At 38.3% G+C, this 17,739-nt stretch overlaps 1 protein-coding gene across 1 annotated transcript in view; it reads right to left on the bottom strand.

The window, feature by feature from the left end:
• MAP3K5 (mitogen-activated protein kinase kinase kinase 5) overlaps positions 1-17,739 on the bottom strand; it is a 236,106-nt gene that overhangs the window by 84,337 nt on the left and 134,030 nt on the right. Inside the window, exons 11-14 of the mRNA XM_008054221.2 lie at positions 16,976-17,083; positions 8,315-8,364; positions 5,482-5,577; positions 1,536-1,617 (exon numbers count right to left, since the gene is read on the bottom strand). Of these exons, the coding sequence (XP_008052412.1) occupies positions 1,536-1,617; positions 5,482-5,577; positions 8,315-8,364; positions 16,976-17,083 (336 nt within the window). The remainder of the gene's footprint in view (positions 1-1,535; positions 1,618-5,481; positions 5,578-8,314; positions 8,365-16,975; positions 17,084-17,739) is intronic.

A 17,739-nucleotide genomic window follows, 5' to 3' on the forward strand; every position in this document is an offset into this window, starting at 1 on the left:
GTCAAGAGAGCTGATTCTTAACACAGTCACTTGAATAAGAAAATATAAAATTATAAAATATAAAACGTTTACAAATAAGAAATATTGTTACTTCTATAGAAAGCAAGTTAATGCCTAAGGTAAAAAAAATTTTTTTCAAATTAGGTCTATCATTGTGACTTTAATTAAAGAGACGTAGGCTTCCCAAAGAATACCAAAGCTATACAACTACTAGATAATTATACAACTTACTACAGGCAGGGTTAACAATTGGCTATTATATTAAAATTTTTCCTCAACTATTACTTTACTGATTCAATGTTTTTTTACAAAAATGTTAAAGTAGAGATGACGTTATCAAAGTGATCTAATAAATAAACATACCACTTAGACCGGTGATCTATAGTTTCTCCAATTTCACTTTAACACAAAAAATGTAATTTTCAGTATGGCTTGGTGCTATGGACTGAATATTTGTGCCCTCTCAAAATTCATATGTTAAAATCATAACCCCTAAGGTGATAATATTAGGAGGTGAGGCATTGGGAGTCCTCATAAATATCGTTATGGCCTTATAAAAAAAGACCCCAGAGAGATAGCTAGTCACTTGCACCATGAGAGAATGCAAAAAGAGGGCACTGCATATGAGGAGCAGGTCCTCTCCAGACACTGTATCTACTGACACCTTGATCTTGGACTTCCCAGTCTCAAGATCTGTGAGAAATAATTTTCTGTTGTTTATAAGCCACCCAGTTTATGGTATTTTGTTACAGCAACCCAATGAACTAAGACACCGGCCAGAGTTTCGTCCCAGGTCAAATACCGGGAGTCTGCCTCTGTCATGCCCAGAGCATCTTTCAGACACTGAAGATACTGGGGTGCTAGAGTTAGCACTCTGGAAAAACTCCAGCATCGGTCCTTGAAGAGGTGGAAGACTCTTCTTTGCACAGTAGACATGGTGGAGAAAATGGACACAAACAAAAAGTAGGTATCCACTGTTTACTGTGTCCATGAGACATACGTTAAAGGATTCTGGCTGACAGGAACTACATTTGGGGTGATTCTTACTCCTTTCTCTCTTAATTCCAATACCATGGTTTTAGGCTCTTTGTGTAGTCTATGAATGTGGGCCACAAAGGTTTCTATCATCTAGGGTCCTCACTGAATTTTGTTTGTCTGAATTGCATATATCTCAGAGGAGAACAGAAAATGTGTAAGGGCACTGTGGCCCAGGCCTTGGGGGTAATCAACACCTTCATAGATAAAGCATAGTTACTATCAGGTAAGTAAGATAGTAAACTCCAGGACTGCTGAATAAGAGTTCTCTGATGTTTGCTTTTAAGTCCTATTTTCCCAAAGGAATTGCAGAAGTTGCTTTTAATGCCAGGGGAAAGCTTGCAGACTCTAGCTGAACCCCCACCCCCACCCCTCACTACCACTCACTCACTCATAAGCCCATCCCATGTCCTCCCTCAGTAAAGCTTTAAAGAGTTTGTTTCAAAAAAATCAGTCATAGAAAAATTCAGGAAAGTGAACCCCAAAACCTAAGTCATTACCTCCAGGGAGTCATTTTCACAGTCTCCTTCCTCCGTGCCTCTCCCCTTCTCTTCAGTGATGGTGTTCACCATTTCGAAAAACCTACAATGCAAATTGGCATGTGAGTATTTACAACATACATACACTATTACGTATAAGCAAGTGCATCCCAAAGTGAGTTCAGAACAAAAACCGAGAGCCAAGAGAGTCTTTAGATTCAGGCAATAAACACAGTATCAGAATCCGTGTAAAAAAAATCTGATTTTTCAAGAGGAAAACACAGGTTGGTGCGATTGTCTAGAAAGTTCTGACCCAATGCTGCTCTTCAAATAATAGTAACATAATACAGCATACCGCCAAATTAGAACAATGAGTCTAGACGGGCCACAGAAATATGAAGAATGTGGACTTAGATATCAGACCAAGATTATTAGTATCTGTGTGATCTTGGGCAAGCTCCTCCACCTCTCTGAACCTTACCCCTTAATTATAAAATGGGGAACATACAGGTACCTATCTCCTAGGTTGTTGTGAAGATGACTTGAGGTAATAACTTGTACAATGTACTCACTAAATATTAGCTAGTATTCTTTTTCTGCTGTTAATATTATTATTTAAAATCGGACACAACAAAAATACCTATATTCTGAAACAGTGACTGTAAATTCTGAGGTGACTATTTAATACGGTAATGGCCACTACAACATTTGATCTCAGTTTCTAAATCTTCTGCCTGAGAACCTTGATATCACTTATGCAAGATCCCATAAATACAGTCTGTAAAATAGTGATGCAAATGAGGACCGTGTGGCTTATACAGTTGTGCCTTGGTATTCATGAGGGATTGGTTCCAGGACACCCCAGATTCCAAATTCCAAGGATGCTCAACTTCCTTATATAAAATGGCATAGTATTTGCATATAACCTAGGCACTATATCCTTCTGTATACATTAAATCATCTCTAGCTTACTTATAATATCTAATACAGTATAACGACTATGTATATAGTTGTTACACTGTATTATTCTTTATTTGTATTTTTAAAACTGTTGTATTGCCGTTTTCTTATTTTTTTTTTTCCAAATATTTTTGGTCTACAGTTGGTTGAATCTGCAGATGTGAAATTTGGGGGCATGAAGGACTGACTGTATACACATTGGTTATAGAAGCCATCTCTTTTTTTTTTTTTTTGAGTTGGAGTCTCACTCTGTCGCCCAGACTGGAGTGTAGTGGCCGCTCCCGGCCACGGCAGCCTCGACCTGCTGGGCTCCGACAATCCTTCAGCCTCAGCCTTCTAGGTAGCCGGAATTACAGGCATGCACTACCACGCCCGGCTGATTTTTTGATTTATTGTAGAGATGAGGTCTCGCTGCCCAGGTCGGTCTCGAACCCATGGGCTCAGGCAACCCACTCACCTCAGCCTCCCAAAGGCGCGGGATTACAGGCTGAGCCACCAAGCCCGGCTTAAGCCATCTCTTTTTATGTGACAAAGTAAATGTTTTTTCCCCGGGTACTCTTCTTGTAAAAGCTTTTTTCTGGAGGCCATTTCAAAGCCAAGCAACATAATTACAGCAAGAAACAGAACTGTTCCCACCCCTATGACTAGTCCATTCAGAGGGACTGCTAATGGCTCACAGACATAAAACTGGGAAAGCACTATGAACAAGCACTGCTGACCTCATAGTTGGGTCATGCTATGCAGTGTCAACCCAAAGGAAAAGCCAGCTATGGCGTGGCAAGAAAAGTTTACCTAAGACAATGCAAAACTTGCCTCCCTATTTTTGCACCTCATTTTATCCATCTGCCCATTCATCAAATACTAATTGGGTATCTGCCAGGATCAAGAACTGTTCTCAGACTAGGCACAGTAGTTCACATCTATAATTCCAGCACTTTTGGAAACTGAAGTGGGAGGATCGCTTGAGACCAGGAGTTTAAGACCAGCCTGGGCAACATAGTGAGACCCCATCTTTAAAAAAAAGAAAAAAAGAAAAAGAACTGTTTAGGCCATTGGAAATGTCATGATAATGAACAAAGTCTAATTTGGAGTTTAGAACCTATTTACAGAATTCACATGTTGTGTGTACTCCCTCACGCTTCCTTTCTCTCTCCACATTTCTTGGAGGTCCATGACAAGAAAGAAAAAGCCCCAAACCTGATTGAAACACTAGTTTGCTGTAATGAAGATTAAGTAGCATAATGACTATTGGGCCAACGAAAAGAATGAAATAACGGCTTTTGCAACCACTTGGGTGGAATTGGAAAACATCACCCTAACTGAACTAATAAGGGAACAGAAAACCAAACATCACATGTTTTCGCTTATAAGTGGGAGTTAAACTAAGGATCTACAAAGGCATAGGGAGTGGTACAATGGACATTGAAGACTCAGAAGGGGGAGGGAGGAAAGGGTGGAGGGACAAAAACATCACCTATCAGGTACAGTGTGCACAGGTGGAAGTGGTGAGTATACTTAAAGCCCAGACTTCTTTGCCACTCTACAATGCAACCATGTAACCAAAAAACTATTTGCATCCCCGAAAACTGTTGAGATAAAAATACAAAAATAAAATTAAAAATAAAAAAATAGCATAAAGAGTTAGAGACAAATTAAAGCAAGTTCAACCAAGAGGAAGAAGAAAGTGAAAGAACTTAAAAAAAAAATCTGGCTTTAAAGATAAGCTTTAAGATCAGGAATAAAGCCTTGCATCAGTCACTCATACAAAACTGTTCAATCTGAACATCACTAAGCAGAAAATAACACAGTGGGATTGCAGCATGGTGTGATTTTTAGAAGCATGGATTCTGAAATCACCTATGCCTGATTCAATTCCCAGATTTTTTTATGCTTATTGACTGTATTATTTTAGGCTAAACTCTCCAAGACTCTATGACTCTTTTCAATGAAGATATTAATACTACTCACCTAATAGGGCTTCTTTGAAGATTAAAATAAACATAGTTCTGGGATAAGCATGTAATAAATATTAACTATAATTATCAGGAAACAAATCAATAGCCTTGAGATTTAAGTATGAGTAGAATATTAGACTACATAAGTGCGAGGGATCTTTTATTTTCAAGTTTTTTTTCAAATATGTTTTATGATAATAAAAAACTCTAGTCAAGAATTATGGATTTAATAAGCACACTTTTTTTGTACCAAGACAAAAATGAATGACTGTATATTGTAACTAGCATATCAGTCATTTGTAATGGCATCAAATAGTAATTATTTGAATAAGAACAACCTTCTAGCAAAATTTTGAGTCCAAACTAACCTTCACCTACACTTTGGGTTCTAAATTGTCACTCACAGACAGTGTTCTAAAGAAATAGGAAGTATTCAATTATCAGCCCAAGAGAAACATACCTAAGGCAACACTTGCATTTAATGGGCAAGTGAAAAACACTATGAACTTATGCCTCAATCCAATACAATGTAGTCCATGGATTTTTGGATTCTCTCTTTTATTGGCGGAGATCAGATCACTGACTTTTAACTCAGGCTGTGCACCCACCAGACCATCCAATATAATTAGTGTGGGGTGAAGCCCAAGTAATTTTATAAAGTTCACAAGGTGATTCCAATAGGAGTCATTATTATAGACAATAGTCAGATTATTCAAAAGAATTTGAGAATGAAAATTTTGGCAGTTATATCAAATAAGCAAGCACTTTTGGATGGAGGAATAATTTTTAACAACTAACCAGTAAGTCTCAGTTAATGTTTTATCTCTGGGGATATACATTGTGACTAAGAAAAAGCTTGATTTATTAAAGAGAACCTAAAAAAAAGTCCCTGACTGCTAAACATAGCACATAATTAGAAAATATTCACCCAAATATATATTGATATAATTATATAACCATGAATTATTTGCAGGGACTACACAGCCACTCATTGGCTGAAAGCAATAACCAGGTAAGAACAGTCTTTTTCACACATAAGGAGTAATACGTACTTTTTACAATGAAGTTCTGTGCAGAAATAGATTTGGAAGTCATCAGAATTGTGAAGCACATAAAGAAAACAGCATCGTTCTTCAAATTTAGAAATACTGAAACAAACAGGAAAAGCATTATTCAGGGAAATATCACTGTTTCTATGGTTCCATGATAAACAAGAAATACTTATAAAATTCAATCCCACTTGTGATATCAATATAGTTTATCATAAAAAGTTATAAATAGTGCTTTAAAAAGTGATAATCCCTTAACCACAACACTAAAATTATTTCTTATTCTCAGAATTGAATTCCTACTCCTATCTGCAGGATAGGGCAGCTCTGGGTGTTGTAAGCACACACACACCACAAGTCCCTTTGACATGCATAGAAAGTGTGTCCTGGCTGGGTTCAATGGCTCAGTCTGTAATTCCAGCACTTTGGGAGGCCAAGGCGAGTGGATTGCCCGAGTCCAGGGTTTGAGACCAGCCCAGGCAACTTAGCCAGGGGCTTTGTAGTACCGGCTACTTGGAAGGCTGAGGCGGAAGGATCACTAGAGCCCAGCAGGTCGACACTGGGGTGGCCGTGAGTGTGCCATGGCACTCCAGCTTGGGCGATGGAGTGAGACTCCGACTCAAAAAAAAAAAAAAAAAAAGGGTGTCCTGCCTACTATAACACTAAGCTGTCTGCTGGGAGGAGAAGCATAAATATCAGTCGGCTGGCTGACTTTGGTGTTTCTCGCCTCATGGGATCTGTAGAACAATGAAATGATTCCAAAACTAGGAAGACAATTTGGGGAGGTAGTAAAAAGTACCTCATTAGTTATCGAGATTTTAGAGGAGTGAAGAAATGTGAACAGCACTTGGTTTGGACTCATCAAGTGGTTTATTTCAAGTAATATGAAGTAATTATGAGTTGGCCAGCTAGGCCATACTCTTTTTATGCCAGAGTTTGGCAAACGTTTTCTGTGGTGGGCCAGATAGTAAAATATTTTAGGTTTTTCAGGCCAAATGACACAATTCTACTGTTGGAGCATGAAAGTAGTCTTTGATAATCCATAAAGGAATGAACATGGTTGTGTTCCAGTAAAACTTTATTGGCAAGTACAGGCAGTGGGCCAGATTTGGCCCATGGGTCACAGTTTGCCAACTCTTATTCTATGTTTTCATACCTGCTGTTCGAATTTGGAATGAGCATCATTTTTGACTTTTAAAAGAAATTCTATTCACTATTTAAGGCATAGCTTAAATCTTAACCCTCTTTCCCAATCCTACTTCTACCCTAAACAGAAAGACTCCCTTTGCATTTCTGTTCTCTGAATAGGCTTCTCTCAGCACTAATCTCACACTGTATCTCTCATCAGTTGTTAAGTGTCTGTTCTTCTCCCTGCTGGGCTGTGAGTTCTTCAAGAGAGGAGTTCATGTCTTCAACATTTTTGCATCTTTGGCAGAATAGGACTCAACATTTGACACATAGCTGGTGCTCAATAAATGCCTATTGGCTTGAGCCGAGCAAGTTCTGAGGTGAGGCAAGACATACTGTTGACCTAGTTGGGTTTTTTTTCCATGGCTAGTCCTCTTTTCTTTATGGAAGAGGAAGACAGAAAATGTTAGGTCTCTTTGAAATCACAGTTTAGAACTCAAGTTTCTCAACACATAAACCAGCGCTAGCCAGATGCAGCCAGTCTATGTATATGTCATAAATCACACCTGCTATGTAGGGTCACCACACCTAATTAAAGAAAATTAATTCACTGAAGAACAGATATGATAAAGTAAAATGTACATCTACCATGCTTTTCTAAATGGATCGCTTTAAGAATGCAGCAATAAATAACGAGTGCCTTACTAATGACTGGTTTTAAAAATTAATTGTTAAGAGAGTACAGCTTTATTTGAGAAGGTATTGATTGAAAGATATACAATGAGTCAGTCCATAATCTTGCTTGTTTCTGTTCAGATCATTCATGAGGTAACAGGTAGTTTTACCAGGCAAATGCCAATTATTAGTGACTCAGACTACTCTACCAATTCATGCTCTAACAAAACCAACTACTCCTATCCCAAAAGCAACAGAATATTGTACAACTAACTGGCTTGCAGAAATCTATTGTCTCTCATGGCTATTAAGTGGGAATAAATAGTAGTAAGCACAACTAATCTGGTTTGAAATTTGAAGGAGTTTGTCTAGCATGAGGTTCTGTAGAACACGTATTTAAACACTTAATCATTGACTCTTGAGTCTAAAAAAAGGTCTTATTTCTAAATTCCAAAAAATGGCATTTTCTGAGCCATTGGCATGATAGCAGTCAGAACTCAACCAAACTCAACCACTTCTGTAATCTCAAGAATAGTGCAGTAACAGTGACCTTAGGCAAAAAATTAAATAATGGATTTCCTATAATCTCATGTCATTAATATTAGCTGCAGGACACAAACTGGGAGATGGCATATGTACTTTGGATCCATTCAAGGGGAGATTAGTTCCTGGTATATCAAAAGAACAGAAAACCATCCTATAACATAAACCAACATCTCTGCCAGCTACAGAGGACTGCCATACACTTAGCTTTATTTACATTTTGAATCTGGTCCATAGTTCACATTCACCCTACAGTCACCATATTTTAAGTAGGTGACACACACAGGATCAGTTCAACCAACAGTGAACATTCTGTTGCAAATCTTTTCAAGATGGAGACAGTGAGATTGAAGGAGTTTGAGCACATCCACCGATGAAAAAATTCTTGACATTCTTTGCATTTTGAAATCATGATTAAACATCCCATCCAGGCCGTGACTATTCCAAAAACATGTCTTTTAAGTAAACAAAAAGTGGCAAGGAAACTTACCTCACTCCCCTGACAGAAGCAGCACTAAAATTCCATTCATGTATACCTTTCTAGAACACAGAAAAAGAACAGCAACAACAAAAAATATTGAGTTATCCAAATGGAAAATAACATAATGATTTTCTTTGATTATTTTTTAACTAATATACAAAGTCCTTTTTCCTAGTGCTTTATTCTTCATGAAAAAATTATCTGACGGAGGCTGAAATTCATTCTCAAACCACAATAGTAATGTTTACTCTACAATTCCTGTACTTCCATAAAGAAGCTTCCAAAAGAGCCAAGGAGAATTATTCTCATTAAATTCTAAAACTTGATATCTAGTAATGACTGTTATGCATTAATTTGTAAGTAAAAAACTCAGTGGCCTGGGCAATTCGATTATTATAATCAGGCAACCTTTCTTTTCTCAGAAAGAAAAACAGTAATTTGAATAAAATCTTGGCACTCTTTAAAATTTCCAAATAAAGCTTTGGTCTTATTTCTTTAGGAACCAGTAGAGCAAGTATGTGTGTGTCTGTACACGTGTGTAGTGTCCACCATGGCTACAAGGTGTTGTGACCTAATTTGTGCAAAATTCAATATGCCAACAAAAGTTGAATATACAAAAATCTGATTGTTATACCATAAATATGAGTGATTTGCAGGGCCAGGAGAAAAAAAAGTAGAAATTTATTTCTTCAGTTTATTATTTTTTAATTTTAAAATATTTTCATTATTTTTGAAATTTCTTTTTCCTTTAGCTGCTTCCACGTCACAGGATATTCCTTGAGTTTATTACTAAAGCTAAGTAAAAATGATCAAACTCATATGTCCCTAAATTAAGTAAATTATCAGATGAATCATATTCCTTTAAAAGTGTCTGACAATAATATAAAATTAATGGCATAAATATTTCTACAGAAATAAAGGAGTTGATACATGTGTCTAAGTTAGCACGAATTGTACGGTAATAAATTTACACTGAAATTCAATTCTGTAAAACAACCAGTAAAGCAAGCTCTTACCCACCCACTGCCAGGAGGCCGAGGTCTTGCCTGGATTAATAAAATGGGAAACAAAGCCTTGTATCTCTGAGGGGGCCCAGATTCTCCTTTTGATCAAAGCAACTAAAAAAGCCACAGTTTATGTTAGGTCTTTGCTAGGACCATGCAACCTAACATAAAAATAGACCCTCTCAAGTTGGATGTAGATTTACTAAAAAAACTAGTTTCAATGCACATCAGTAGGCCACAGGGATGGATGTGACCTGAATTGACACACAGCAAGTTTTGATGTGCATGAAGTCCAGAGAGGGAAGACCCATTAAAAGGTGCTCGTGGCATGTGGCTCTTTTAACCAGTGTGCAAAGGGAATAAAATTAAAATAGCAGCCTGCAGCCTCAGCTGGTAATTTGGCAAGTTGCTTCTAAATCCTGCTGGCCTCAGGCGAACTTCTAAATATATATGTGATCCAGGAGCTGCAGCTGTTACCTGTACACTACTTGCGTACAACGCAGCCTTATTCTCAGAACCTACAACTGAGCTGTTTTCCAAGACGATGTCCAGGATCAGCGGGTATGCGGCGAGTGTACAGCTGGTGGGCAGTGTGCAAACCAGCCCCTGGGTGCCGCAACTGGCAGCGCTGGCAACACTCCAACAAGACTGCACTAGCAAAATCCAACTTCCATCAGCCCTGTTCTGAGAGCAGCCAAGGACAGATTTTCCAGATTGATTGGGGTGGTTTTGCAGGAAAGAAACCGGAGCATTTCCACAAGACTAGGTTCCTGAAAGGTTGCCAGTGCTGCCAGGGAACGTACCGTTTCAGTGATGGAAAGCCCAGGGCCTGAAATGGAATGACTGGAAGGCTTCCCCCTCCACCTACCTGCTAGTGAGACCCACCAAACGGAGGCGCTGATGAGCTACCAAGCAACAGGTCGTTTAAAAAGGCTCGTGGGACTTGTCCGGGAATTGAAAAAAGGCAGGGCCAGAAGCAGAGCTGGAGAGATAATTAGGCCCAGCAGGCCCCAAACCAACACTCAACCTAATTTAATCAGCACAAGCACTGTCTTCTAGGAACTGGTCACCTTAGATCCCGTGCCTCAGTTAGGGCAAGAATAGGAACTGAAGTTAATACTGTCCTGACTTAAGGTGGCAGCATTAGACTGTGATAAGGGAGGAAGGAATGGACTTTGCTAATAAAAAATGAATTTTTCCCAAGTTCAGGTGGCAATGTTTAGGGATGGTGAAATTAATTAGCCTAAATTGCATGATAAGTCTCTTTCCTTTGCTGGTTTGGGCAGGGTCACGGGAAGCAACTTTAGTATAAAAGAAAGGGCCTGACCCTCCTCTGGGATGCTTGTCTGTGTGAGGTGATGCTTGGAACAGCTATTTAAGACCATGAGAGGAAAACCAAGAGTATACAGAGAAGCCAACTTAGAATTCTGACTCTGAAATCACCTTCAGAGTGACCCCATTTCAGAATTTCTTGTAATATGAGATACCATTTCCTTATTATTTAAGCTGCTTTTAACTGGGAGTCTTGTGGCAGAAAGCATCCTTAGTGGAAGAGGGCAACATATCCTCTTAATGTAGAATCTGGGGAAAAAGATGTTTCCCTCATAAATTTCCTAAATCTTCTCTGAGGGATCGTTGCCTGGAGCTGGAGTGAGGGAGGGGATAAGGCTTGATAAGCTACCAGATGGACCAGGGGTGCCTAAACTTCAACCTAAAAGGGGGAAAGGAGGGATTCTATGTAGGCATTTAAAATATCTTACAAATAACTTCACTCTTGCTCAATCTAGGTTTTCCTTTCATTATATACATGCAGACCTTCTTCAAGTACGCACATACTTTAAGCAACAACCACCCACTGGACAAAGGGAGATTTGTAAAAGATTTTGTCCCTAAATGTAGTGTATCTCTCTAAGAGTCCCTGGGAATTGGCACTTGGTATATAATATGCTTACACTTTTTTAAATTGCAGTATAAAGTAAATATGAGTTCATAAAACTGGTCATTCTAAATTTCAGAGTGAAAATCTGAAAGGAGTGAGTCAAAAAATAAATATGATAAATGAAAAGCAACATTCTCTGTTCTACTTTTAGGGGAAAAAACTTAAAACATTCTTTGACAAAAACGACCCATTTCCTGTTTAACATAAGACATTAAGCTAGTTGCTTATCTGAATTTAATTATAGTTTTTTACCGTTGTTTTAGACTAACCTGGTAATAGTAAGTTTTCTTATTTTTATTGCTTGTCCTCCTTCCAATTTTACCACTTCTATTTTTAAAAAATAGAAAAAAATGGCAGTGGTAATGAATATGATACACTGTGGCTAAAATGAGGGTTCTCAAAGAAATTGACATACATTAGAATGGAAACCAATATGAAAGATCTTCAGCTTTTGAATAAGAGAACTCTTAGTTCTAAAGGGAATGGGAACAATGCAAATGTAATTCCTTGTGATCAAAAGATGGTGAAAATTGAAACTGGACAATTCACAGCCTAAATCTGTAACTCTTCTTAATGTACTCATTTATTGCCTAATATGTATCCTAACATATTTATTTCTTAGCATAAACTATGTCTTACATAATTACCTCTACAATGGTCACAAAACACAAGAGAATCAGCACAAGGCTCACTTTACTGAGTGAAGAACTTCCAGGAAGGAGAAAACAATAACAAATAGCTGGAAATAGTATTCGTTTTCCAAAACTCTCTGGCTTACTCTCTGTTCGTTTTCTGTCTTCCAAATTCTCCTGGCTCTCCATTCATTCTCTGGGCCTTGCTAATCGCTAATTCCTTTAGCCCCATTCTGTTTCCAAGTGTCCTTGAATAACCTTGCTCTTTCCAATCAAGCTTTTGAAAATCTCCTCTCCCAGTCTTTCCCTCCTATCCGTATGTTCATGTCTCCTAACATCTCCCAGTTTTTGTAGTTTCGGCTGGGGATTTACCATATTTTAGCTTGGCATACACATACTTACATACATGCAAAACAATGCAAATAAAGGTGCTGCATTTTGAAGCAAAGTTAATAACGTGTATATCGACAGTTATATTGATTCTTTCCATTTTTGTCACTGGATGAGTCCACTTGGAGTCATGGCATCAGTCCCAACTAAACAGTCCAAAACGAAATTTCTTATGATTCTTCTACAACTCAGATTTTCCTTCTAATTATCTTACCGCTGTTATCATTGCAATCAAAATTTGGGTCACCTTACACTTATTTCTTCTTTTTAATTCCTCGTCTTAATTGGTGATTGAATCATACATTTTTCTTTCCAAATGACATGTCCCTTTGTGGTCACAATCACATTGTCCCACTCTAAAGTATTTCTACCTGTCTTGTATCTAGCCAGTTCTTTTTTTTTTTTTTTTTGAGTTGGAGTCTCACTCTGTCACTCTGAATAGAGTGCATTGGCATGCTCATGGCCACCGCAGCCTCGACCTGCTGGGTTCAGGCAATCCTTCTGCCTCAGCCTTCCAAGTAGCTGGAACTACAGGCGCACGCTATGATAGCCGGCTTATTTTTTGATTTATTATAGAGAGAAGGTCTTACCAAGTTACCCAGGCTGGTCTTGAACCCCTGAGCTCAGGCAGTCCTCTCGCCTCAGCCTCCCAAAATGCTAGGATTACAGCCTTGAGTCATTAGACCTGGCATAGCTTATTCCTCTAACAGTCTTCTCTGTGACCTTTCAGAGTCCAAGACTTCAGAACTCTAATGTCAAGGTCAGATAAATGATACAGGTATCATATAATTTTAACTATGGAGCACGTGATCCATGCCATTTAGCGCTGGACTAATGATTTCCATTAATTCTCTCAATCCTCACAACTGATGTTATTCTCCTTTTACGTATATGGAAACAAAAGCATGAGAAGTTTACACAGATTGCCCAGGTCACAAAACACATGACAGATAACATCAATCTTCACACTTATATGGTTTGATGCTCACCTGGGTTCTAACCTAGTACTATATTCTGCCCTTCATGCCAGCTCTCAGATTTTTAGAAACTTCAGTGATGTCCTGTCTTCTACCAACACGTTTCAATTCTTCCCAGCTCATATAACGCTTTGAGTTTCATATTATCCTCCCTACCCAACTATAGCTCCCACCACCCTCAACATGGTTCCCCTTGTGAGTCAAGTCAGGCCTCCCTGAACATCCCATGCTCACTTTCACTTTGGTGTCTTGGTTGGAATTCTTCCTCTCTTACTCTTCTAACCTAGTTTGTCTCCCCTTGTTCCTTTATCTCTTCTAGTCCGCTGTCCAAGTTCAGGGTCTACTCCCTTGAGGAAGCCTTCTTTAAGGACTCCCTACCACGCTGGTCTTCCTCACAGACCAAGAGCCCACATGGACTTCTCCATATGCCAGCAGCATCCCAGAGTCCACAAAACTCAAGAAAGCTGATAAGTTGATTTGTACTACTATCACTGCAACAGTGCTTTACTCTGAGAGATGTATCTTTAACGTACATGCTGGAAATACTGCTGGTGGGGTTTGCAGGACCAATGACTTCTTTCAGTCTTTCCTTTATCACTTCACCTCAAAAGTGAGTATCAGGGGAAGCTATATCTTAGCTGAAAAGCCTATCATAAGAGTTTGTTATCAAGAAAGTTTTCTGGTATGAATAAGTCAGTATCTTAAGTGACATTTTCAAGTACTTATCTGTATAACTGGCACTCACAGTAATGAAAAAGAACCAAGTTTCTGACTCTGCTAATCTTGGCAAATACTGGCATGTGTAATTGGAAGCTTGTTGGGTAAAGGTCCTTAAGTTACCACAATCTATTCGTGGAGTGGTTCGAAAATTCTGGTGCAGCGGGTGAATTTAGAGTCTATCGTACTCAGTGATCTGTCACAGAAACAAAGAACTGAGTACCACACGTTCTCACCTATAAGTGAGCCCAGAACATTTATCATAATACTACATGAAAGGGATTGGCAGTTGTGTGTCACCTCTGGGGGGGGGGCACATAACATTAATAAGGGTGTCTGATCCTAAAACAGGTGAAGTGAGGACCAAATGCACCTGTATGATGACCACTTAGGTACCTAATCCTGAATTGTACTCCATATCTCTAAAAAAAATTATGGTGCAGTCAGTCCCAACCTGTCTTGTAAAAGTGTCAGCTAGGACAGCGTTTCACAAACTGGGATCTGAGAAAGATCACAGTTCTGAAAGACGCTACTAGGTGTTCCTCAATGCTACTAGATAGATTTTGTGTGGAGAATGTGAGAAGGGATGGTTTTTCTCCATGCTTATTGTGTAATTTCAAGTTACCAACATCCAGTGTGCCTGCTAAAATACTAAGTTACAACACTTAGGGTGACCAACTTTATCTAAACATATAATAACTTAAAATATAAATAAAAATGCATTCTGGGTAATGTTCAGTATCTATCTACTTGCTTTAAATACAAGACACTGCCTTTTCTAGAAACTCTGGCACTAGGACAGGTGACTTCTTGCCACTCCAATAGAGGTCACAGGGTCTGGCCATAATTGACATCTGGGAAGGATCTGTCCCAGTTGACTTGAATATATCAGAGCACAGGACATTTTTCTTGCTAGATTATAGACATGCTGTGTTGATTTTTCTGTTGAACTTCCTGAGATGGTAGTTCACATTTGTGAATTCTGAGACTCTTCTCAGTAGGTCTGAAAGGCAGATTAGGAATCTGCATTTTATTATTATTATTTTTTGAGTTGGAGTCTCGCTCTGTTGCCCAGGCTGGAGTGCAGTGGCATGCTCACAGCCACCTCAGTGTTGACCTGCTGGGCTCTGGTGATCCTTCTGCCTCAGCCTTCCAAGTAGCTACACACACACTACCACGCCTGGCATTTTTTTTTTAAATTATGGAGATGAGGTCTCACCAAGTTGCCCAGGCTGTTTTTGAACCCATGGGCTCAGGCAATCCCCTCACCTCAGCCTCCCAAAGTGATGAGATTACAGGCTTGAGCCACTGCGCCTGGTCAAGAATCTGCATTTTTAAACCAGCTCCTTGGGTGACTCTAATGCTGGTGTTCCAGGGAACCACACTTTGAAAAGCGCCATCTCCAGGAGCCAGCTTAACAATAAAGTCAAGGATGTGATGAAGCTTCTTCAGCTACTACAATAGAGTAATTTAGTATGCCTACACCCTCTATTAAAGTTGTTCCCAACCATGGCTGCACATCAGAATCACAGATAGAGCTTCATAAAAGTGCATGTGTTTAAGCTTCCCTAGGCATAAAAGATTCCTACTCAGTAGGTTTCTTGGGGTCCAGGGTACTGCAGATAATTCTGATGCACTCTAATAGAACACCAATCTCCCAAGTGATTACTCCCTTGCAATTTAAAAAGCAAAGCAGGGTTAAATTCTCGGGTTTCAAACTTAAGAGTTTAGTTTATGTAATACATACACTGCAGTGATTTTATTATTGTTGTCATTGCTGTTGTTAAAATATATTGAGTATTTATTATCTGCCAGGCTCTGTGAAATACACTCTGCCTACATTATTTCATTTAACTTTCACAGCCTTTTGAGGTGGACGTTATTATTATTATTATGACAGTCTACAGATGAGGACATCGTAGCTTGGATAAGCCAAGTTGCCCAAGGGCAGCAACAGTATTTGAACCAAGGACTGTTGACTCAAAGCCTACATTTTAAAAAATTGCAACCCCATACTCCCAAAATGTACTTCTTGATTCCATCTCCTGCTTTGTTTCTCCCGTATTGTTACTGCATATAACTATATCTCTAATTTATTGGTTAATTGCTTCCCCGAGTAGAAAGTAAGTACTCTGAGGGCAGAATTTCACTTATTTTGTACAAAGCTGTTTCCACAGAGTCTAACAGTGCCTGACTTAGAGTAAGTCTCAATAAACATTTGTTGAATGGATATACGAATGCATAATGTTTAAAGAAAATATAAGGACATTTTGGAAAACAATTACAAGAAAAAATAAATGAACTATTTTTCCATAAGACTGCTCTCATTTCTGTGGTTTATCCTGTGGACTAAAGTTAGATCCTAAAACGTTTCCATTTTTTAAAAATAGTAGGATGATTTGTACATGCACGAAAACCGATGAATATAGAAGTGGAAAGGTTTACCCATATGACAGCCATGAGCGGAAATGAACACATTCAAGATCCTTCCAGGAATAAGTGGTGGCACAGCCCAGCTCACTTTGCACATGGCACATTGAGTCAGTGGCTAATCTGAGATTTAGCAACTACTTAGATACCCAAACAGCTAAATGCAAGGATAACCAGGATGGTATCATTAAGATTAAAAGTGGCATTATTCTGCTAGGCTCCCTAAAATTAAGACATGCATATTTTATATCACATATTTTAAGCACTAGTTGTTTGGAGAATAATTTAATTTTTAGCATGAATTTACAAAACAGAAATAGTCCAATTCTGAGTACACTCTGAATGGTTAGGCTATCTATAATCAAAATCCAAGTCATTCATTTATATTTTATTATCTGAGGAAAATTCATAATTGAAATGTAACAAACTTTATAATAACAGAATGTGTTTGTGCCAAGGCAGAAACATGGTCAAGTTATTTCTTTTTAACTGATGCAGACAATTGCTGGAATGTGTAAATACTGGAAGAGTGTAAGGTCCTTCATGACTAATGCTGCCATGTTAATAATTGAATAATTTACCTTGTCATCAGGAAGCACATGCCAAATTGATATTGTCTTTTCCTCGACTTCATTGTTGATAGACAAATAAGAAGGCTGATAGATTTTGGTTGGTTCTAATATCAATACCTTAAAAAGATAAGGCAAAGAAGCTAATATTAGTGACATGATTTAAAACACTTAGAGCTGCTATAACAGCCCAGCCCCGACATGGGAGTTTACTGAATGAGACTCTGAATCTGTTGCTGGAATAAACCATTTTAACTTCTAATTGTTGCCATTCCTGTGAGTCCTTCATGCATTTTGTGGTATTATACAATAATCATAAGGTTCAATAAGACATCACCTTATATTGCTAACAAACTTGGAAATAAATTTTTGAAGTCCATTGAAGTCAGATATCCCCAGGAAATCTCCTGGTAATACTTTAAAAAATCTATTTTATCATGTACTACACAAGCTATTTCTATAAATATAAATGTGTCAAAGAAAGACAGAAAAGAAAAGAGTCCATACATAAAATGTCACATCCTTATTTTAGGTTCTCTGCTATCACGCTTTATCATAAAGATGTAGTAGATGGTTTTCATATCCATGTAAATGGAGTTAGAAATGACTTGGGTTATTAGTGAAAGAGTCTTATATATAAACCAAAGAAACAGACTTAGCTGTAGGAAATAATAAATATGTTTGTGCACTGCCTTCAAGATAAAACTGGCATCATCAATAATGATATACTTTGCCTTGTGAGAGAAAAAAGTAAACAAAATTTGAAGATCTATTTT

Source organism: Carlito syrichta, unplaced genomic scaffold (genome assembly GCF_000164805.1).
Source record: "Carlito syrichta isolate Samal-C Ts95f unplaced genomic scaffold, Tarsius_syrichta-2.0.1 Scaffold289251, whole genome shotgun sequence".
Classification (NCBI taxonomy): Eukaryota; Metazoa; Chordata; class Mammalia; order Primates; family Tarsiidae; genus Carlito; species Carlito syrichta.